The sequence below is a fragment of the Gallinula chloropus genome, assembly GCF_964237585.1.
Source record: "Gallinula chloropus genome assembly, chromosome: 21".
In the NCBI taxonomy this organism is placed as follows: Eukaryota; Metazoa; Chordata; class Aves; order Gruiformes; family Rallidae; genus Gallinula; species Gallinula chloropus.
Window position 1 is genome coordinate 10,044,258 of NC_140106.1, and position 23,222 is coordinate 10,067,479.

The 23,222-nt window shown below is 53.8% G+C and overlaps 1 protein-coding gene across 1 annotated transcript; it reads right to left on the bottom strand.

The window, feature by feature from the left end:
• On the bottom strand, positions 1-22,721 carry CDS2 (CDP-diacylglycerol synthase 2). Its single transcript, XM_084274030.1, has 13 exons — positions 22,623-22,721; positions 8,586-8,728; positions 7,539-7,635; positions 7,058-7,155; positions 6,411-6,550; positions 5,777-5,835; positions 4,523-4,605; positions 3,690-3,777; positions 3,311-3,379; positions 2,516-2,668; positions 2,094-2,213; positions 1,400-1,503; positions 1-222 (listed from the first exon to the last, which is right to left on the bottom strand). Exons 1-13 carry the CDS (start codon positions 22,683-22,685, stop codon positions 93-95), a joined length of 1,347 nt encoding a protein of 448 aa, XP_084130156.1. The 5' UTR covers positions 22,686-22,721; the 3' UTR covers positions 1-92.
• Between the last annotated feature and the right edge of the window lie 501 nt (positions 22,722-23,222).

Genomic DNA, 23,222 nt, shown 5'->3' on the forward strand with positions numbered 1-23,222 from the left:
TGAGGCCTTGTTATTGTCTTAAATCAGGCAAGCCAGGAATTTCCTCAAGGAGGCTTGTCTGGTTTCAGTCCTATTCCCATCACCCAGGTGTCTTAGGCGTCCTCCAAGCTCCCCAGCATCCCCTTGTCAACAAGGTGTGCTTTGAGCGTGTTGAAGATGTGGAGCTGCTGGTCTGGCCGCAAGGTCAGGAACTGCTGGATCAGTTTACTTGGGTTAGGACCTCTGGAAGACAAGAGCAGCATTATCAATGAGTCACATCCTTAAGTCTCAGTGATCTGGGAAGCCAAGTGCAATCCTCTAAATAACTATGTGTCAAGTGAGAGCCCATTCCTGCCCATTCCTACCCATGGAGTTGGATTCTATTTGAGATGTGGAAATGGATTCAAAATGGGATGCTGAGCTGGAAACACCAAAAAACTCCCAAACCAACCCAGTGTGTCTCAAGGGTGTTCTGCACCATCCCTCATCTGCAAATGATCCCCCTCAAAACTAAAGGACGAGTCTAAAGTCCTAAAACTAAAGTGCTTTACAAGAAGGACATGGAGATCCTGGAGCCCTGGAGCGAGTCCAGAGAAGGGCAACCAGGCTGGGGAAGGGGCTGGAGGGCAAATCCTCTGAGGAGCAGCTGAGGGAGCTGGGGGTGTTCAGCCTGGAGAAGAGGAGGCTGAGGGGAGACCTTCTCCCCACCTCCCCTGCCCTGCCAGGAGGGTGCAGAGAGGTGGGTGTTGGTCTCTTCAGCCAGGGGACAGGAGATGGGACAAGGGGCAATGGGCTCAAGCTGCCCCAGGGCAGGGTCAGAGCAGATGGGAGGGAAAAGTTCTTCCCTGGCAGAGCTGTGGGGCTGTGGCACAGGCTGCCCAGGGAGGGGCTGAGTGACCCCCTGAGGGTGTTTAAAACAAGGGCAGATGAGGTGCTCAGGGATCTGGTTTAGCACAGGACAGGGACAGTTGGACTTGATGATCTTAAAGGGCTTTTCCAACCTGGTGACTCTGTGATTCTGTAAAGCAGCCACACACAGACAGCTCCTCCACTCCTGCAGTACATCTTCTAAGCACCCACAGACTTCTATGCTTGGCCAAACACTATACTTGTTAATGCTACAAAATGCTATTTCTCTGCTTGTTGGGCTCTGGGAAGCCTTCTCAGGGCTCACAGGGATGCCAGAGGGACTGACAGGACTTTCAGAGGGACTGGAATAACAGCCCTTGGGAAAGAGGGGCTGTGTTCCCAGCTCTGCACTGCCCAGCTGGAAGATGCTTCTCCATTTCAAGCCTCCATTTCCTTGCTTTATTTATCTTGTATTTTTAGACATTAACACCACAGGGACAAGAGCTCTCCCTTCTTACAAGCCTGTACATCATCTGACAGGGCCCCAAACAGCTGATGAAGCTTGAAATACCTGATAAAGCTGGCGATGTAGACGTTAACAAAGGTGGCCATCAGGTACTGGCAGTCAAAGCGGTCCATGATACCCCCGTGCCCTGGGATGGTGTTGGCAAAGTCCTGTGCAAAGCAGAAGGGGTTGTACTTACCACTCTCCAACTCCCACCCCCTGGGCACATGACACTCCTATACCCTTGCTCTAATTCTTCCCAGAAGGCAAAAGTCAGGCTAAGAAGATGTTTTGTTTAATCTCTCCCTGGTTTTAAAAGTTTCTCCTTTCTGAAGATTACCAGTGCCCAAAGGACATCAAGGCTTAGCTCAGATCTGTCACTCAAAGGGCAAGGAAGGGTGTTTATCTCTTGCAACCCTCTATTGCCTTTCAAGGCATCTGAACGGAGCAGGGACTGTTTACACATCAAACCAGCCTGCAAGACATCAAGGGAAGCCTCAGATTGCAAAATTTCCTGACTGGGGCTTTCTTCCTCTACCTCTAGTACCCCACTGCAGCAGGGTTTAGAGTATCACAGCTGAAATTTTAAGGTCTCTCCCCATTCAGGCAAAAAAATAAATCCAGATCCATCCCCAGCATTTTATCTGTGACCAAAGAAACATCCTCCCCCTTCCCAAAACTCCCAGCCAGCTGCTCCTTAGAGCACTGGGACTGTTTGGAGATGATGTCATGAGTGTAAAGGACCTCCAAGCATCCTCACCTTGATTTTGAAGGCCCTCTTAAAGCCACTAGCAAAGAAGCCTCCGAAGGGCCCGATGAGGGAGGCGAAAGTGGAGAGCGCGATGCTGTGGATCTGGAAGGGGTACATCCGGACTGTCTTCTGCAGAGAGAAGAAACCATGTCAGGGAAGGACTTTTCATGGGACTGACCACTGCTGCTCACCACTTGCTGTGCTCTCCAGGCTTTAGACCAGTTGGTTTTCAAGTGGGTTCATGTCCCACCAGACTCAGGACGGTTCCTTGGGGTTTTCAAGCAGCATGGAGCTAACTCTTCCCTTATTATGGAGGCACCATCAGCCCTCCTCACGTTCCTCTGAAGACCATGAAAATAAAGCCCCCATCTCTTTCACTGGGAGTTCCTATCCCAATAAATAAGATCCAAAATAAACAGAGAGAGTCCTACCCAGCCCACCACGGACTGCAGCACCAAGGGGATGTTGTACTCCTGCAGCTGGAACAGCTCGGATGGCTCACAGTCCACTGTGAAGCTGTTGGTGTCGTTGTTGAACTCCACTGGACAGGTGAAGCACCGGTACCCAGACATCACATAGGACAGCTTCAAGGAGAGAGGGGAAAACAGACACAGCAAGACAAACCAGGATTAACATCGTGCTGAGCAGAGCTGGTCTCAGGGGAAAAGGGCACTCGAGGAGACATGGCATGGAGGGAGCCACCCTGCTGGCTTCATTAAGAAGATTACTCTGCTGAGGAGCACTAAGTGGCTAAAGGCAGAGTAAGCATGTTCGTTGAGTAGGTGCCTCTGTTCAGCAGGCAGTGAGGAACAGAGCCTTGGAGGAACAGAGCCTTGGAGGAAGGGGCTGAGATGGGCCACACCACTCGGCTGAGGGGCTGGAATCAGCACCCAGACACAGGGATCATCATAATATTCCAGGAGTCCTTTCCCTGCACAGTCCTTGCAACGACACACAGCATTCATCCAACAGCAGCAGGAGAAGGTTTCAAGGGTAATGAACATGTCCCGGGCTCTACCAGGGACTAAAAACCTCCTCCAGTACTCCAAGAGCTGCACAAGGAACAGACCACAGCCATGGACCTGGGCAAGCCCTGGTGTTAAGGGAAACATGAAGCCCTGGACAAGAGCTGGGAGATCTTAAAGCTTCACTGCTTTTTTGAGATAAAACACTGACACCCTAGGAAGGCAAAAGAGCAATGAAAGAGCACAGTGACTGCTACTCACCAGCAACCCAAACAGAACGGTGGCAAAAAATCCTCCAATAAAACCCTCCCAGGTCTTCTTTGGGGAGAGCTGTCAGAGAGAGAGAGCAGGAGGCAGTTACACACCGTGCATCTCCACAGCCCTGCCTGGCTTGTGAGGTGCTGAGGCCAACACAAACAGGTGCCAACAAACAACAAAGGAGAGTTTGGTCTGAAGGTGACACTAACACCTCGGTCTGAAAGGGCTTTGCGTTACTCCACAGCCTCAAAGGCTGGATGCACCCCAGTTTAACCCAGTTAACCTTGGCTTCAGAGCCACAAGAAGCCATGAAACAAGGGAACATAGGACTAAGAGCCTGAGAAGCCAAGATGCACCATTCATCCACCAAAGCATCACGAACCTTGATGAGCGGTGTGCGGCCGAAGAAGAACCCAAACATATAGGCCATGATGTCATTGCAGATCACACAGGAGATGGGCACGATGAACCTGGGTGGGAGAAGGATCAAACCAAGATCAGACAACTCCAAGACCTAAACATATGAGCAGTTGCTTCCTCAGATGCTTTGCAGTGCCACCACATCAACACCTCCCACTCCAGCGCAACGCAAGGTGCAACGACTTGAAGCTCCTAAGGAAACCTTGGGGAGCTTCCTCTGGCTCTCCAGACTCCAAAGCAGGTGGTGGACCCACATCTCCTTTGGCCACACATGACATGCTGTTAGACCACGGTCCCTTGTCCCCCAGAGAGGTGGTGTGTTAGCAGGAGGCTCCCAAAGCACCCGGGGCCGGTCGTGGGGTGCAGAGGAACATGTGAGTTTAAAGCAGCCAAGCTGAGCTCCTGGCACTGCTGGTTTGGGGAGACCACCAAAGGGGCTTCAGCTCTGCGTGGGGTAAGGTGGCAGGTTGCACTCCCCTTCCTTTCACAGAGCTGCTTCTAACATGAGGCTGACAGCACTGCCCCCCAACACTTTCCCATCCCTTTGCTCCACGTGGGTATGAACAGAAAACACCTACACGGCCCCGATGCCACCTGAAAGGTCCCTGCACCCCCACAGCCACCTTCAGCTGAGGGATCCTGTGATCTTTTGCTTTTCTATTGCAACCAGGTCGGTCCCTCACAAGAAGCACCTTCTCCTGGGCCATTCTTTGTTAAGAACAGTTTTAACTCAAGCCATGGTCATTCATGTCAGGCTGTGGGAAACGAAGCGACTCCGAACGCCCGGCAACTCACCATATCATCCCCTCAAACAGGTTGTGAATGATGAGGTGTGACTGGGTGACAACAATTAGCAACGTCACATGGGTCCATCCAAACTGGAAGAGAAGACAGCATGCAGTCCAGCCTGCTGAGAGACACTGCCCACCCCCCATGGCTGGCAGGGATCAGATGCTGTTAGCTCCCCTCATGCACGTGTGCACTGCTGGCATGCAGCTCCACCAGGACAGACAGCAAGTCAGGAAGAGCAGAGCACAGTCACCCACAGTAATTTATGGGCATGTTCTTCAGCAAAGCCCAAAGGTGACCTTCATGGAATCATAGAATCCCAGACTGGTCTGGGTTGGGAGGGACCCCAAGGATCACAGAGCTCCAACCCCCTGCCACAGGCAGGGACACCAACCTCCAGGCCTGGAGCTGCACAAGGTTGCCCAGGGCCCCAGCCAACCTGGCCTTGAACACCCCCAGGGATGGGGCACCCACCCCCTCTCTGGGCAGCCTGTTCCAGCCCCTCACCACTCTCTCTGCAAAGAACTTCCCCCTAATATCTCCTCTCCCCCTTCCCTCCTTCAGCTTCCCTCCATCCCCCTTGTCCTGCCAGTCTCTGCCCTTTAACAAGCTGATTCCCCTCCTGTTCCTCTGCTCCCTTCAGGGCCTGGAAGGCTGCAATGAGGTCCCCCCACAGCCTTCTCTTCTCCAGGCTGACCCAGCCCAGCTCCCTCAGCCTCTCTCCATAGGGGAGCTGCTCCAGCCCTCTGAGCATCTCCGTGGCCTCCTCTGGACCTTCATTGGGGAGACTTCTGCTGGTCCAAATGCTCACCCTTACCCCACACACCTCACTCAGCCTTCTAACTGTATCAGAAGAGGCTGATTGACAGCTGATAGATGTCTCCCTGCATGCTCAATATATTGAAAAGCAAAACTAGCTGCTCAAACCTGAACAACACCTTCCCGACATCAGGGGAAAGGGGGACACTGCCAGTTCACTGGTGGCAACCCAGTGCAGTCCTCTCAGCTTGCAGGAAGTTTTTTTAACAGCATCCACAGGTGCAGAGAGAGAAGAATACAGCTGCAGGGCAATGTGGTGAGAGCCAGCTTCCTAAAACCCGTCTGGCTCAATGACTTTTCTCCCAGGCAGCATTACAATGCACAACCAGCACAGAAGCATCTGCTGACACGTCCTGCTCTACACAACGTTTTCAAGCAGCCTACACCATCCCTCCTCCTTGCCTCCAACCAGGAGCAGCCAGGCCCTGCACTGAACCTTACCATGTAGAACTGGAGGCGGTAGTGTTTCTTCACCAGGCTCAAGACAAACATGCAGAAACCTGAGGGGAGACAGAAGAAAAGTAAATGGTGAGAAAGTGTCTTCAACAGTAAGAAATAAGAAAGTCTAATTTACCAGTTTTTTTTACCACAGCACAGCTACTTAGGATTTCATGTGAGGAGTGGGAAAACACACTATCTTTGGTCCCAAAATACCACTGCCTACAAGTAACACCTGGATAGATGAACAGTTGAGCCTGGTTGTCTCATACTACAGAGTTTCCTTCTACACAGCCTCATGTAACAGATTTGCCACCACTACTCTAAACACACAGCCAAGTCTCTGAAGAGCAGAGATCATAGAATGGTTTGGGTTGGAAGGGACCATCAAGTTCCAAACCCCTGCCATGGATGGGGACACTCTCCACTAGACCAGGAATAGAAACCATGGATGGTGTCAAATTTATAGACTCTGTTCAATGTCATTTCTTGATTCACAACACACCCAACCACAGGTCTAATGGAGATAACTTGCTGTGGATACTCCACTGGACACAGTGCTCAGGACAAGAGGAGTTCAAGGAGGTTTTTCCCACCAGCCAAAACAAGAGAACCCAACAGAAAACCCCATCTCTACCTGTCAAGTATAAGGTGAAAGAGATGAAGCGGTGGTATTTGCTGAGGATTCTCAGGGGCTCCTCTCTCTGAACCAGGGTGAAGAAATAATCCGTCACCGTCTCGCCGTAGAAAAAGTAGTTTACACAGAGCAGGAAGTACCTGTGCCAGAGGCAGAAGCTCGTTAGCAGGAACCCTAAAAGCCTTCTGGAGAAACACAGAAAACAGCTGATCCCTGAGGGTCTTTAACGTTGCTCTGGGACACTGCAAACAGGCTGGAGACAACTGCTCCACCCTGTGATGGAGCACACCACCAGGGTCTGGCTTTGGCCCTCTGATTCCAAGGGTTTTCTGCCTTTAGATGGCACTCCTCAACAGGCTTGTGCACCCTAAAAGCAGCTGCTCTGTGCTTTGAGCAAGCCTTTGCTCCTGCCCTCTCCCCAGCCCTTACGTCCCAGTCCTGCTTCACAATCACCTAAAATCTCCCATCCCACCCAAGGCGTCATGGGGCTTCTCCAAGGGGTGATGCCTGAGCCCCCTGCACAGATCATGGGCTTCAAATCTCTGCACTTCATTAATAACAGGAGAAACTTCATCAATAACAGGAGAAACTTCAGCAATACGGGTTCTTTCAAGATACTGATCTATCAGGAGCAGCCCCTTACTCACCAGCTGAGTGTCCTGAACCAGGGTAGGTCATATGAGTGGTACACATTATAGCCAATAGTGATAATCTCATGGAAACATTTGATCTGGACACACATCACCTGCACAGAAAGACATCCAGAAGCTGTAATGCATGTTGGTTAAACATCTCTTTCCTCAAGGAGGTAAAAATCATGCACATGCAGAGCAGAAGACACTTCAGCAGTCCCTCCCAGCCTGGCAGGAGTCTCCTAATCCAACATGAGAAGTTCACCACGTTGTGTTCCCCTCCCCTTTCCTCTGCAGGAGGTTTCTAACAACCCCTTTGCATTGGTTTCAGTTGCAGCCAAGTCACAGATTCCTTCCAGGTTTCCTCCATGGAGAGAGAAATCCAGCAAGCTGATTAGAGACCTCCAAAATAGGAGGCTCTCCCACCCCAGCAACAGGCCCAGCAAGCTTGTCCCCTGCTGCTGTGAACATCAGGGCATCTCTCTGGAGCACTTACTATTGTCATTAAGACCATGGGTCCCAAGTAGATGATGATGAAGAAGAAGGTGATCATTGCCAGTGTGAGGATGCCTCTTACCCACCAATTCTTCCATCTAGTCCAGAGAGAGGGAAAGACATTAAGAGAAAGTCAAAACAAAGCAAGGAAGGGGGACAGTACTTCTGCTCTCTGCCCATCAGGGGAAGGAGGCTGAGCCCTGGAAACCCCACATTTCTTCTCAGTGCTGCAGAGAGACCCTGAGCCAGTGGTAAAGGCTGCCTTGCAGCAGCTGCAAGGCTAAAGTGCAGCTCAGTCTCCCCTGCTGTGAACCTCAACCAAATGCAGAAAGCATTAGCCAGGCACAGAGCATCTCTAAGGGCACTCAAATGGGACAAGAAAGCATCTGCTCCTGCTCTGCTACAGGTTTCTGGACAAGCTGCACAGTAAGTCCAAATAAAATGGGGGCTGTTACCCCTCTCTGCACTCCTTTTCAAGAGGAGATGTGGGCCCTGGTGTGTTACACCCTCACTGCTCTCCAAGAGATCCTGCTTTGAACCTCTCCCATCCTCCCAGGACACCCAGCAGAGACTCCTCCTCTTCTCCCCAAAGCAGTCTGTAGAAGACATTCTCTGTTTGGTCTCAGATCTCATCCTTATCAGCAGGCTTTTCCAGGCACTCCTGCAGAAGTAGATCACACCAGTGGTGTTCCATCAGCCACAGCAGCTGAGGTCTCTGCTGAGAGCCCTGTCAAAGCTGAACACCACATCTCCTACCCCAGCCAGACCTCTCTTCATGTGCCAAGAGGAAGCAACACAGCAAGGCAGCCCTCCCACAGCACTCCTCACCCACACAGCAGCCCTGAGCACCCCACTCTGTTCTCCATCACCCTCATCTTCTGCTTTCCCTGGCCTCGGGGGCACCTTCCTGCCTGCTGTGGGGGAAGCAGAGAGCAGCTTCTCAGAGCTGCTGATTCAGCTCCCAGCAGCCACCACACACCAACGCTGTGGGGAGGGAGGACAAGAGGGGCCCTGGTAGTGCAGCAGGATGATGCTCAGTGAGCTCTACCTTGAGGACAGGTTGGAGAGAGCTCTGTTCAGGACCTCTGGAGTGTCATCCGACGTGGGCACCGGGGGTGATCCTCCAAACTCAGATTTGCTTTCGCTGTCGGACGCTGTCTCTCCATCCAGCTTGTTCTCAGACTCTGACTCCTGCAAGTTAAGAGAGACAAAGAGCTTTGCTAAACCAAACACAGTGCTGACACTCTTGGCTGAGACACAAGACCAGCCCATGGGATGCAACACTTACTACCATGCAACTTCTGCAGGAGAAAAGAAGAAAATATTCTGGGTATGACAAGGGGTTACACCCATGAGAATCATCAGCAAGTGTTTTAGGTGACACACACGATGGCTTTTACCCTCTATCAGCCTCAGCAGCAGCCACAGAGGAGATTCCCTTCCCTTGGAACATGGGCTTGTTAGCAGGAATTTTTACAAGGCCTCCCAGTCCCCAGGCAGAGCTCCAAGTATGCAACACTGCCCGAATTACACAGAAAGGCCTCCAAGTAGACAGGCTCAAGGCTTCCAGATGGACTTTTCAAGTTCTGCCTTCACACATGGGCACTAAAAATATCCCTGAGCCCATCCTCAAATAGCTGAAGAGGAAGAGCACGGCTTATCGCTCCAGCCCAACCATCCTCTCAGGCTGCAGAAGAAACCCCACGTCCTGGAAAGAACCACACGTGCTTTCCTGCCCCTTGGACTGCTCCAGCACTCAGCCCTGAGCAAAGTCCTGCCCTTGGGGGTAAATAACTCCAGGAAGTTGCTGAGGTGGGGTTACAAACACCCTCCCAGCTTCCAGACAGTCCTGTACTCTCTCCCCAGCAGCATTTTTCCCTCTGGTGCAGCTCCTGAGTAGAACAAATCCAAAGCTCCACGTTTCACCCCTCATTTCGGTGGCAGAGCTTCGCCCTGCTCCTTGAAGCAAGGAAGGAAAACATCACTCCAGGGGAAGGGCTGGTGCATCAGGCAAGGCACAGCCTGTGTGCCTGGCCTCACACCATGGGCTATTTTAAACCTCCCGGAAAAGAGAGCGTGTTTGGAAGGAGGGAGCCAAGCTGACAAACACTGGGAGCTCTGCAAACAAAGCAGCTTCATCCCTTCATTGTGCTGCCATCCAGAGAGACCTGGACAGGCTGGGCAGGGAGAAACCAGATGAGGATCAACAAAAGCAAGTGGAGAGTCTGGCACCTGGGGAGGAATAACCGCTGGAATCAGGACAGGCTGGGGGTGACCTGCTGGAGAGGAGCTCTGTGGAGAAGGACCTGGGGATCTTGCTGGGTGACAGGGTGACCATGAGCCAGCAGTGTGCCCTGGGGGCTGAGAGAGACAATGGGATCCTGGGGGCATCAGGAGGAGTGTGGCCAGCAGGTCACAGGAGGGGATCCTCCACCTCTACTCTGCCCTGGCCAGGTCCCACCTGGAGTGTTGTGTCCAGTGCTGGGCTCCCTGGGATCAAACAGACAGGGATCTCCTGGAGAGAGTCCAGAGGAGGGACACACAGATGCTGAAGGGCCTGGAGCATCTCCCCTGTGAGGAAAGGCTGAGGGAGCTGGGGCTGTTCAGCCTGGAGAAAAGAAGACTAAGGGGGGATCTTATTAATGTTTATCAATATCTGAAGGGTGGGATGCAGGGGAAATGGGCAGCCCCTTTTCAGTGTCTGTGGGGACAGGACAAGGGGTGATGGCCTCAAGCTGGAGCACAGGGAGTTCCACACCAATCTGGGGAAGAACTTTTCCCCAGTGAGGGTGAGGGAGCCCTGGGACAGGCTGCCCAGGGGGTGTGGAGTCTCCTTCTCTGGAGAGACATCAGTGTTTTGTACTGAGCTACAGTCTGTTTCCCACAGCAGAGCTCTTGCTGTGCTTTTTCCAAGGAGAGGTTTCTCTGCACAATTCCCCTGGGAGCAAACTAGACAACAGAAAAAAAGCTTCAATTCCAGCCTGGCTCAGTCTTCCCCTCCTGGTTTCCTGGATTACCTTTAGGAAATGGGGGTATGGGGGGTGTTTCTTCTCTTGTTGCACATCTCTAAAACCCCCAAATTAACGTGACTGATTCCAACCAAAGGAGCAAGGAGGTGCTCAGGTACCCAGGGCACCATCCTCTGCACAGGCTAAAACCCAAAACCTCAGGCTGATTTCAGATGCAAGCCCAAACCTCCATCATCTCCTGCACGTCCCCAGCTCGCCAGCCGTGCAGTAAAAGGCCTGGGCACTGAAAGCAGGGAGCAGATCCAAGGCAGTGTCCCTGCTTTCTATCCCCCAAAGCACTAACACTGCAAGGCTAAGTGCAAAGCAGGCAAATTATTCCTCCCCCTGTAGCCCAGGGGACCAGAAGTTTCGCAAAGTGCTCTTAGATGAAAAGAAAGGGAAAGAGTGCTGATGGCTTCCTCCCTGCCTCCTTCCCTCCCTCCTTCCCCTGGCCAAGAACAGCAAGGATAAAAGCAAGTGCCCAGCTCAAGAGACTGAGGAGCCTGATGTTGTAACAGAGCAAATCCAACAGCTGCTGGAAGGGGCAGTCACCATCCCTGCCACAGCCCAGCCCATGATCCTGTGTTGACAGGAGGGTGCAGCTAAATCGATGCCAACCACATCCCCAGTGTGACACCAATCCAAACCTTGTGTTTTGGTCTCCCAAGAGTAGGAGAGAAGCTTCTCTGGATCAGTCTGACAGCACAGGCATCCCACTGTTCCCCCACCTCAGCCCATCAGCCCTGGGAATGGGAGAGGTTGTGCAAGAGACACGCAATACCCAGGGCTCCACCAAACATCACCACGTTACTTCCAGGGAGCACAAAGAGGGCAATCAAGAGGTTTGTCAAGATAAAGGGATGTTGTCAAGGTTCAACATTAAGTGTTGAACTCATTCCCACCACGTCTTGCTCAATTCCAGCCTGATGGGAAGTGGCAGAAAGCACTTTCCCTGATGGAAGAACTCACCTGAGTCAGGGCTAACACACATCTTAATAGCTTTGCTTTGAAAACAACCCAGAGCATCAGGAATCTGCTCTTCTCCCTCCTTAGATCTCTCCCTGAAGCAGAGAGTTGTGATTATATAGGACACTGTGCCAGATATAGGCTATGGAGAGGACTAATTGACACTATTTTTATACCTTTCATGCAAATTGCAGCAACCATCAGCCTACAAATCACCAGTTTGAGCAGGGAGCGGGATGCTGAACAACTTGTTTAAGCCTAAAGGTGATGCACCCTGGCCTGGGCTTCTTAATCCAGCTTGCAGCATTGCCTCAGGAACACCCTCCCTCACATTTGCACTGCTATCCCCACAGTCCCAGCCAGCCAGATCCCTGTTCCCAAAGGAAAATCATCAGATGGCACTGTTTCCTGCAAAGCAGCTTGGAGCAGCAAGCGAAGGGTGGGAACCGGCGCAGGACTTGGGGAGTGATGCTCACAGAGGGATGCTGCTGGTGAAAATGGGAGCTGAGGAACAGAGGCAGAGCTTTTAGCAAAGAGCCTGTGACTGCAGGGGGTGGGTTTGGGCTGCTCACAGGGTGTCCACAATGCCAGCACAAACAGGGAAGCTGGGGCTAACAGATGGGATCTGCCATCAGTTCTGCTGGTCCCCCAAGAAACCCGTTTCTGGTTTCTCTTCTGTGATGTCTCTCCTATTTCTGCTCTTGAAACAAAAGCCTGGAGAGACTCAGGCTTGCAGCAAGTTACCACAGAAATCACAACTCATCTCCCTTCCCCAGCCACCAGACCTTTCTTCCATGGACCTTCTTCCTGCCTTTTCTTGCTTGCTGCCCAGGCTCTTCCTGAATCCAAAGCTATTCGGCCACAGGCTGATCCTCACACCCATCTGATCACACCTGAACCAACTATGACCTTGAGACTGCAGCTAACCCAGCACAACACTGGTACCTACAAGCTTCAATCTTGCACTGGGGTCTCATTGAACCAGAGCCCACCCAAAAAACACATCCCCATCACCTCTCAGCAATCCCACACTGGGATGTAAACTCTCTCCAGCTGCATTTATTCCACATTCTCTTATTTATTCCATATTCTCTCAGCATACAACTCCTGCCTCAATTTTTCCTGCTAGTTCAGGCATGGATATCCCCCCTGCCTCTCCCCTCCCAGGCAGGAGGGCTGGGCACCCAGCACCAACAGGTGCCAGGCTGTTAGAAATCCATGTGTGGGATACAGAGCCAGGAAGTGATTAACACCCATTAGGAAGAGCAAAGCAAACTTCCCCTCCAGTGACCATGGAATCTGCCTTTATTTTTCCATTTCATTTATGGTGGAAGCATTAAGTCTATTAAAACACAATCAGATGCAGCAGCTTTTACTGGCTTTTTGTTACCAACATGGAGTTATTAAATAGAAGGGCTTTTTCTCCAGGCAAATCTGCCTGGTCAGCACCGTAGGCAAGCCCAGCTCTCCTTCAAATCATCACCTCAATCCTGAAGGCTCCTTTAAGAATCCAAGGAATAAGTAACACAGGAATAAATTCAAGATAAGGAGGCCCCAAGTCATTAATTTCCACCCAAATCATGATGAGAAGAGTAAACCCCACTGAGCTCTGCAAGGTTTGTTTCTCCTGATGAACCAGAGGAAAGCAAACTGGGTACCAACCTGTGACCTGTGAAATGAGCCCAGTTACACTACATCTGTGAACAGGTATTTTATCACCCTAAGGAAAGACACACAGGGAATGAGTTGTCATAGTCTTCCTCAACCAGCTCTCCCCTGTGGGCATGCAGTAAGCAGGCTGTGCTCATGTTTCAAGGGGTTTTCTCACAGCAGAAGCTCTGAGCACTGGGGTGGTTTTTTTGCCCAAGTATCTATGACTTGATCTCAGTTGCCATGGAAACAAGGCAGCTATCTCCCTGCCAAAAATCTGCTGCCTGATACAGAGTATTGGGTGCTGGGTGGTGGATTAAATGAGTTCAAGAAATGCCACGATTTGTGCACCTTTCTTGGTGCTGGTTTCTTTTGCCTTCCTGCCAGATTTTAACAAAAAGCAGTGATGGAGAATGCTAATACACTGTTACAGAGGGAAACACAGCTGCCTTTTCAGGCAATTAAACTGACAGCTGGAACAACAGGGACCAACTGTACTACAGCCTCTGCTCTTCTCATCTCTGAGCACAGAATGACAGAGTTACAGGATCAGAGAGGTTGGAAGGGACTTCAAGAGCTCATGGGGTCCAACCCCCTGCCCAAGCAGGGTCCCTAGGACAGGGCACACAGGTCGGTGTCCAGATGGGACTGGAATCTCTCCAGAGAAGGAGACTCCACACCCCCTGGGCAGACCTGTCCCAGGGCTCCCTCACCCTCACTGGGGAAAAGTTCTTCCCCATGTTGGTGGGGAACTCCCTGTGCTCCAACTTCAGGCCATTTCCCCCCGTGTCCCACAGTTGCAGGATCAAAGCCAATGTCCTGAAGACAGGACAAGGGGCAATGGCTGCAAGTTGGAGCACAGGGAGTTCTGCACCAACATTGGAAAGAACTTTTGCCACAGCCAGATCTACCTCTGACAGATCCCCCAGAACCTCCATCCTCGAGGTGACATCAAGGCAAAACCCCTCCCCTTACTCCCCAGTTATGGGATATTCTCTTTTAGAAGTGTACACACTCAGAAGGGTGAAAGAGAAGAAGTTTGTGGACTTTAAACACTCCAAGGGAGAAGCAAAGAAGTGCCCAGGCTTGATTTGTGCCCAGGTCTCAACAAAGCATTGGCTTTCCATGGGTGGACACGAAGGAGCTGATGTCCTGTGCTGGTCTGGAGGGAAATGCCTGAATTTCTTGGGCTGTGAAGTTATCAACAGGGCAATTAAATTCAAGTTCCTTGTGTCACTTCATCAAGACAGCCCACCAAGCTGGCATCTCACTTAATTCCCTGCCTCAAAAAAACCCCAAGCTCTGGTTTCCATTCATGTTTATTTAGGACTCCTTTCCACATCCAAGAAATAACATACTCCCCTTTGAAGCACTCACAGGAATCAGGGCATGCCTAAAAAGGGAGACCATGAGCAGATAACATCCCAAAAAGCATGTTTGCTTGCACAGGGACTGAAATAACTCCAGAAAACTCCCATGGACAGCTCATGTTCCTGCAGCCACCAGCGGGATGCGATGGGAGGAACGTGCACTTTGCATCAGCAGAACGAGTGTCTGAGACAAGAGCCTGACCTCAGTGTCAGCAAAGATGATTCACTCAGCACAAGTTCATCCTCTGCCTGGCCCCCAACACACACACAGCACCCACTCCAGGCTCTGTTTATTCCAGGAAATCAAGAAGGTAAATGCTTTGGGCTCTGAGTCCTTTTTGAGAAGCTGTTGTATACAAGAGTGAGCAAAAATAGGTTGCTGGTTCTGGCATTCCCCCAGAATTTCCTACTGCTTGAGGAAGGAACATGCTTCCCCCCCCCTCTGAAACCCGTGATGGAGAGGTTTTGGAGACAGGTTTCAGTGCTGGGCTCTCCTGGATCTAACTGGCATCCCTCTGTGACTGTGGCACTTACTGAGCTGGAGACCTTGCTGTGCCTGCAGACAAACCTGGAGGAATGAGAAGGGAAAGGACCTTGAGAGCAGCCTTGAGAGCAGCCCTGAGGAGAAGGACCTGGGGGTTCTGATGGTGAGAAACTTCCCCTGAGCCAGCAGTGGCTCTGGCAGCTGGGAAGGGCGATGGGATCCTGGGCTCCATCAGCAGAGGGGTGGCAGCAGGGACAGGGAGGGGATTGTCCCTCTCTGCTCTGCCCTCCCCAGCTGGAGTCCTGTGTCCAGAGCTGGGGCCCAACACAAGGAAGATGTGGGGCTGTTGGAGAGGGGTCAGAGGAGCCACGGGGATGCTCAGAGGGCTGGAGCAGCTCCCCTATGGAGAGAGGCTGAGGGAGCTGGGCTGGGTCAGCCTGGAGAAGAGAAGGCTGTGGGGGGACCTCACTGCAGCCTTCCAGTGCCTGAAGGGAGCAGAGGAACAGGAGGGGAATCAGCTTGTTAAAGGGCAGAGACTGGCAGGACAAGGGGGATGGAGTGAAGCTGGAGGAGGGAAGGGGGAGATTAGATATTAGGGGGAAGTTCTTTCCAGAGAGAGTGGTGAGGGGCTGGAACAGGCTGCCCAGAGAGGGGGTGGGTGCCCCATCCCTGGGGGTGTTCAAGGCCAGGTTGGCTGGGGCCCTGGGCAACCTTGTGTAGCTCCAGGCCTGGAGGTTGGTGTCCCTGCCTGTGGCAGGGGGGTTGGAGCTCTGTGATCCTTGGGGTCCCTCCCAACCCAGACCAGTCTGGGATTCTATGACCTGAGTGTCTCCTGGACTGTGTGTCTGACACCCCTCAGATGAACCACAGCCACCCTCCATCACCCTGCACTGTACAGCCCTTATCACCCACAGGAACAGATCACCATCAGGAGCAAGGACAGACGGCTGGAGCAGCAAGAGGGAAGCTGGAAAGAAGCTCCCAGATCCTCCCAGAGCCAGTGAGAGCACTTCAGAGAGCACATCAGCCTGGAGGTATCAGCCACCTTTCAGATACCACCAAGAGAGACACAAGCTGGTGGAACGTGGCCCCTCCAGCCCAGGCAGAAATAAATCCCCCAGTCAGTAAACTGGGACAGGAACCAGGAGCCAGCTCTGAACTGTCCAAAGGGCTGAGCAGCAGAAGGCAATGTGCATTTGGGGGGGGTTAACCTGAGCTTTGGGAGTCTCTGTGCAGACTGGGAAGGAAAAGACCTCCTCACAGCCCAAGGCAGCCTCATCCAACCCTTCAGATGACAAAAACCTTCCTGGGATGGAACTCCTCATCCCAAACAAGGGATAGGGCAGCTCAAAGGAGCACCAGCTGAACACTATCCAAAGCAAACACTGAGCTGCCTGCAGCTCCCTCAGCTCCAGTGTGGACCCAGAGCTGGTGATGGTACTCAGCAGGTTTAGAAACACCAGTAACAGGTCCAGGCTGGTTGGTGTAACACACACAGAGCTCAGCACCAACCTGCAAGGAAGATTTCAATGTATCCTCACACCAGACCTGTGCTTTCTGTGGAGAAGAAACAAGGCTGGAGCTTCAGCAGAAGCCCAGCAAACTGATGCCTGGCATCAAGCCTGAACTAACAGTCAGATATATTGAAATAATTAAGCCTTTGGGGTGGGTCTGGAAGCAGGCTTGTACTTCTGCCTCTCTTAATTGTGGAGGGTGATGAAGAGAGGCATCCCTGCAGTGGTTTATTTGCCTTGGTCCTCCAAGAAGCTCTTGTTATCACCAACTCCCAACTAATGGGAGCATCCCTGTGACCTGGGGAGGGGCAGGATTTAAAATTGCCTCAACCTTCAGGGCACCTGCACTGTTATTTCTGGATGTCCTTCACCCTCTCCCAAGCTAAACACCAACACTGGAGCTGCTGCATCCTTTCCAGTGCACACCAGGCAGCTTTCACCCTCCTGAGCAGACCTAAGGGACAGTTCCTTTGTAAGCACTGGCATTCACTACTTAGCTCAGCATCTTCAAAGCACTTCAGGTCACTAGGGAAGCCTTGCAAAATGCCTGGAAGCACAAGAATCCCAAGCTTAGACTCCAGGGGTTTTCCCTTTCTGCACCAGGTGTAGCCAGACAACCAGTCACATCATCAGTCAGCTGCACAGCCAGGCTGGAAGGAACCAGAGTCCTCATCCAAACCCTGTGGATAGCACAGGTACATTTGCCCCCTTGCATCAGTGAAGCCATGCTCCTTGCAACTCACCACCACCCCTTTTCCCCCCCAAAAAATGGGCATCCAACGAGGTGCTGAGTGCTGCAGGGTGGAACAAGTCACCTGCATGGGCCACTGGCAGCACAGTGGCTGCAGGGACTGCTTCCATTTGCTCTTGCAGCTGCCTCCTCTTTTAAAAGGGAGAGTGTTTTCCAGCATGACACCGACTGCCAGGGACAAAGGGGTAGGTAAACAAAGCCACAAGTGACGTAGGGGTGTGATTTGCAGCCCAGATAAGCCTGCCTGGAAATAGAAGTGCCCTCCTCCCCTCCATGGGACATGGGATGCCTGAGTGTGGTGGTTTGACCCTGGCTGGAGGCCAGACACCCACCAAAGCTGCTCTGTCACTGCCCTTCTCTGCTGGACAGGGGAGAAAATATCTATTGAGAGGCTTAGGAGATGAGAACAGGGAGAGATCATTCTGCAATCAGCAGCAAGGGCAGAACAGACTCAACAAGGAATAAAAGAATCCCACCTCATTGATGACCCTGCCCTGCACCCCCAGGGACACTAGAGTCGAGTGAGAAGTGCAACCAGAGCTTAAAGCACCTCCCCACACCCCTCCCTGCTTCCCAGACTTCACTTTATCCAGGACACAGTGGCATGGGGAGGGGCAGGGACTGGGAGAATGGGGGTTTGGGTCAGTTCCTCACAAGTTGGTTTCCTTCTTAGCCAGGGGGGTCATTCCTCACCCCCTTCCCCTGCTTCAGCTCTTCCCCAGCTGCCCCAGCGTGGGTCCCTGGGGGGTCACCAGTGCCCCTGCCCCAGCAAACTGGCTCTGCTGTGGGTCTCTCTCATCTCTCTGTCTCTCCCCACGGGCTGCAAGTGCTGCCAGGGGTTTGCTCCAACCTGGGTCACAGCAGCTCCTGTCTGTCTCCCCCTGCTCCAGCTTGGGGCCTCTCCAGGGGCTGCAGGGGGGGTCTGGGCCTTGTCCATGGGCTGTGGGGGGACACCCGCTCCCCCATGGGTTTCTCCAGGGGCTCAGGGGCATCTTTCTGCTGGTACCTGGGGTGCCTCCTCCCCCTCTTCCCTGCCCTTCGTCCCTGCACAGCTCCTCACATCTTCTCACTCCTTCTCTGGGGCACAAAGGGGCTGGTTGGGGTTTCACTGATGGGCTCAGCCTTGGGCAGCAACGACTCCAGCCTTGAGCCACCTGGTGTTGGCTCTGTGGGGCCTGGGGGAAGCTTCTAGCTGCTCCTTGCAGAAGCCCCCCCTGCAAACCCCCCCCCCACTTACACCAGAACCCAGCCATGCAAACCCACACCACTGAGGTGCCCCCACCCTGATTTCAGACAAGATCCCAGCAAAAGAAGGCCTGAAAAGGGAAGATCTCCTCTGTCCTCAATGCTGAGTCACACAAAGCTCTGCAAACACAACGAAACCACCTTCTCTTGCACTTTGCCCATTCTCTTTGGAAGCTGGAAGACAAAAGGGGATAGAATGGGATGCATGCAACGCAGGAGAAGTGGTACTGACCTCTGGTTTAACAGATGAGCCCACAAAGCAAAGGGATGGGGTTGCAAAGACCCAGGGGGAGTGGGATCTGGGAGGTAACGACACACCAGAAGGTGTTTCCGTCATCAGATCGGAGGTATCGACACACAAACACCTAACGGTTCATCCTCTGGGCAAGAAAAGGGGTGCTGAGCACAAGCAACCAAGCAAGCTTCCCTGGAGGGGATCAGAGGGACCTCACAGGCCAAACAGATGTGGCTTTGTCCCTTCTGTGATGCAGCCTCTGCGTTGCACAAGGGTTTCCACACAGATCGATCGGGAAGTGTTCCGGGGCCCCGAGCGGTCCCAGCCCAGCATCACCCTGTGCCAGCAGGGAGGGAAACATCAAAGCACCAAAGCTGCAGCATTGTGCAAGGGTGGGAGGACCAGAAAGTGAAACCAGCCTCTTGCTGCCCTTTATCAAAGCAGCAAAGTGCAAACGAGTCTGAAATACAACTGGCTGGGTCTAATCTTAAAACCAGACGAGATGTTTACACCTCCTCTTAACCTGTTTCTTTCAATAGAATCACAGACTGGGCTGGGTTGGGAGGGACCCCAAGGGTCACAGAGCTCCAACCCCCTGCCACAGGCAGGGACACCAACCTCCAGCCTGGAGCTACACAAGGTTGCCCAGGGCCCCAGCCAACCTGGCCTTGAACACCCCCAGGGATGGGGCACCCACCCCCTCTCTGGGCAGCCTGTTCCAGCCCCTCACCACTCTCTCTGCAAAGAACTTCCCCCCAATATCTCATCTCCCCCTTCCCTCCTTCAGCTTCACTCCATCCCCCTTGTCCTGCCAGTCTCTGCCCTTTAACAAGCTGATTCCCCTCCTGTTCCTCTGCTCCCTTCAGGCACTGGGAGGCTGCAATGAGGTCCCCCCACAGCCTTCTCTTCTCCAGGCTGACCCAGCCCAGCTCCCTCAGCCTCTCTCCATAGGGGAGCTGCTCCAGCCCTCTGAGCATCTCCGTGGCTCCTCTGACCCCTCTCCAACAGCCTCACATCTTCCTTGTGTTGGGCCCCAGCTCTGGCCACAGGACTCCAGCTGGGGAGGGCAGAGCAGAGAGGGACAATCCCCTCCCTGTCCCTGCTGGCCACAGCACGAGCTCCTTCCAGAAGTCATGAGGGTTTCTCTACAACACAAAACATGTGGCTAAATCACTTCTCTTGGCAAAGCAGAGGAATGACAAAGCAGAAAGGGGAATCTCCCCTCTCAAGCAGCGCTGGGCAGGCTCACACCCCTGATGGGCAGGATGCACAGGAGTGATCCTGCTGTGCTGGCTTGATGCTGCTGTTACTCCCAGGCTCTGCCAGGCAATTCCCTCAGCACTGAAACAACATCACGGCTCCAGCTCACGGCTCCAGCTCGGGGGAGGAAAGAGAAAATCTGCTGCTGAGATCTTCTGCCACAGAAAGCAGGATGCTGGGTTTTACTAACAGCAGGGTTACTGTTACCAGGTAACCTCCCACCATGCCTGATCTAAAGGGTTTGGGGAAATTCTCTGCCTCCTTTCACTGCCTCCTCTTGTTAGGAGACCTCAGAGGAGCTGTTCCTCAATGGTTGGAAACATCTTGTCTTTTTGTTGGGTTTCAGGGTGGTTTGGGGGTGTTTTTATTTTGCTCTTGCAATTCCTTTGAGCCACTTTGGGATGAACAGTACAACAGAAGCGTTCCCTCTCTCTAGTATCCTAGAATCATAGAATCCCAGACTGGTCTGGCTTGGAAGGGACCCCAAGGGTCACAGAGCTCCAACCCCCCTGCCACAGGCAGGGACACCAACCTCCAGGCCTGGAGCTACACAAGGTTGCCCAGGGCCCCAGCCAACCTGGCCTTGAACACCCCCAGGGATGGGGCACCCACCCCCTCTCTGGGCAGCCTGTTCCAGCCCCTCACCACTCTCTCTGGAAAAAACTTCCCCCCAATATCTAACCTGAACCTTCCCTCCTTCAGCTTCACTCCATCCCCCTTGTCCTGCCAGTCTCTGCCCTTCTTCAAGTCATCTCGACTCAAAAGCAGCATCAGAGGAGCCCTTCAGAAGCTGGTTATATGGAAAAAAACACACTTGGCCTGGAGATAACAAGATTGCACTCAAAATAGAGGCCCTCTGACCTTCTTTAGGAACACATCACAAGGAGCTCAAGCAAGATTGCAGCGTGGCTGGGGGAGTTTGTTTGCATACCAGTTACACAGCACTGGTCCTTCCAGGCTGCTGAGGGACGTCTTCCAACTCCCACAAAAGTCCTGGAATAGAAAAGTCCCTGAAGGTTTTCTGCTGGAAGTAAACTCCAACTGAGAGAAAGGTTAATTATCCAGAGAATAACAGCTTTGCCCTGAGCACCATAACAGCAAAACAGGAGCCATCATACTGCTACTGGAGGTCAGTAAATTGGGATGTAGGATGGCTACAACAGCTACTACTTTATACATACAACCAGCCTTCTGAAGGGCTCCTCTGATGTTGCTTTTGAGTTGAGACGACTTGAAGTGACCTCACTAGAGAGAAGGAACATGTATATTGTACTGCTCATCCCAAAGTGGCTCAAAGGAATTGCAAGAGCAAAAAAAAAACCAACCCCAAACCACCCCAAGGCAGAAAGGCTGAAGCTTCACACCGACATGGAGACGACCAGTTCTCAGCACTGGTCCCAGTTCTGTCCCAGTTCTCCCCCTGATCACATCAGAACTGTAAAACTTCCTCCAACCTGGCTGTGCAGCTCCTAGCAGGGGTTCAACTGCCACTCTGAACAGCTGGAAAAGTGACATTTAAATCGTGAAACACCTTTTGCCTGACGGCTTTGTGCTCCTCAGGATCGTGTGCTTCATAGAATCACAGAGTCACAGGGGCTGGAAGGCACCTCCAGAGCCCATGGGGTCCAACCCCCTGCCAAAGCACCTCCCTAGGACAGGGCACACAGGTCGGTGTCCAGATGGGGCTGGAATCTCTCCAGAGAAGGAGACTCCACACCCCCTGGGCAGCCTGTCCCAGGGCAGGAGGAGAGGGGAGCAGCCATAAGGATGCTACAAACAGAGGAGTGGCTCCCAAGACAGACGAATTAAACACCGACACAGTGAGTAGAACCTCTTCCCCTTCCTTTTTGCCCCTGGAATTACCATTTACAAAGTTCTCCTCACCGGCTTCTCCCTCTCGTTCCTCCCCCCCCCCCCTTGTGTGGGGAGAGGCGCCGGGCTGGAGATGACAACGGCGGCGACATGACGCGCGGCGGCCGAGCTGGGAGCAACACAGCTCGGCAAGGAAGAGGGGCTGGGGGGGGGGAAAACAGGAGCCGGCTTCTCTTTTCACGGCTCTTCCCCGCTGAAAACGCAGCTCCGAGGCCTCAGCGAGCAGCGGATGTACCCGGGGGTGCCTCGGTAGACACCCCAACCCTCCCTGAGGGAAGCTGCGGGGCTCTGTAACCCCCCACCGGGGTTCGGGCCGCACCTCGCCTCTCCCACACGGTGAGACCCGGCGCCGGTGGCCCAGCCGCGGCCACAAACTGCGCCCCCCCCCACCCCGGGGGCCGAGCTCGGGAGGTTTTGGGGCTGCGGAGGGGAAGTGGGGGGTGGGAGGGGGGGAGGGGGGTGAATAAACGAAGCGGCGGGCGGACCAGGCGCTGCAACAGCCCCCGGCACACGGCCGGGCTGCGGGGCAGGGCCCGGTGAGGCGGGGCAGGGCCCGGTGAGACGGGGCAGGGCCCGGTGAGCTGAGGCGGGGGTCGTGCCCCCCCCCCCCGCCCCACAGGCCCCGCGCAGCCCGCCCGCCGCAGGCCCCGCGCCCCGCCGCCGATCCCCCCGGCCTCCCTCCCTCCCTCCCTCTCTCCTTCCTCCCTCCCGTCCCCGACCCGCGTCCCACCTTCTCCTCGGGCTCCTGCGCCCCGTCGGGCTCCCGGCCGAGGCGCTGCCGCAGCTCGCTCATAGCGGCCCCGCTACCGGCCCCGCGTCCGCCGCCCGCTCCGCCGCACCTCCCGCCAACGCCAGGGGGCGGGCGAGGGCAGCGCGGCGCCGCGGGCCAATCAGAGGAGCGGGATGGGCTCGGGGGCGGGGCTTAGCACCACACACACACACTCCGACGCTGGCTCCGCCCAGGTGTACCCGGATGTGCGCCCGCCGGCTCCATGATGGGCGGGCACAAGTGCGTAGTGACGGCGGGGTTGGGAGGCGGGAGAGGGTGCGGGAGGCCCCGCGCGCGGGTTTGGCCTGCGGAGAGGGTTACCGCTGGGTTTCCTGTCAGGAACAGGCGTCCGAGGAGAGGCGCAGGGATCAGACAGGGCTCCCCCCCCACACACATCCCCTCCCGGTCCCCCGCGCTCGGTGGAGGCGGGACAAATGGTCGCACCCCCGGGTGCGTGTGTAGTCTGCGTGGTGATTGGCTGTCGCTGGGCGAGTGGGCGGGATTAAGGAGAAGAACGGCGTCGCGATTGGACGGAAAGAGGGGGGACACCCGTCAATCAGC

What these genes read in the sequence shown, in the direction of transcription:
- CDS2 (XM_084274030.1), bottom strand. Translation starts at nt 22,685, where the DNA reads ATGAGCGAGCTGCGGCAGCGCCTCGGCCGGGAGCCCGACGGGGCGCAG. An exon ending in TGGTTCAGGACACTCAGCTG is followed by an intron (nt 6,551 to 7,057) that starts GTGAGTAAGGGG and finishes CCTCTGGCACAG; the next exon opens with GTACTTCCTGCTCTGTGTAA. An exon ending in ACCGCCTCCAGTTCTACATG is followed by an intron (nt 4,606 to 5,776) that starts GTAAGGTTCAGT and finishes CTTCTCTTCCAG; the next exon opens with TTTGGATGGACCCATGTGAC.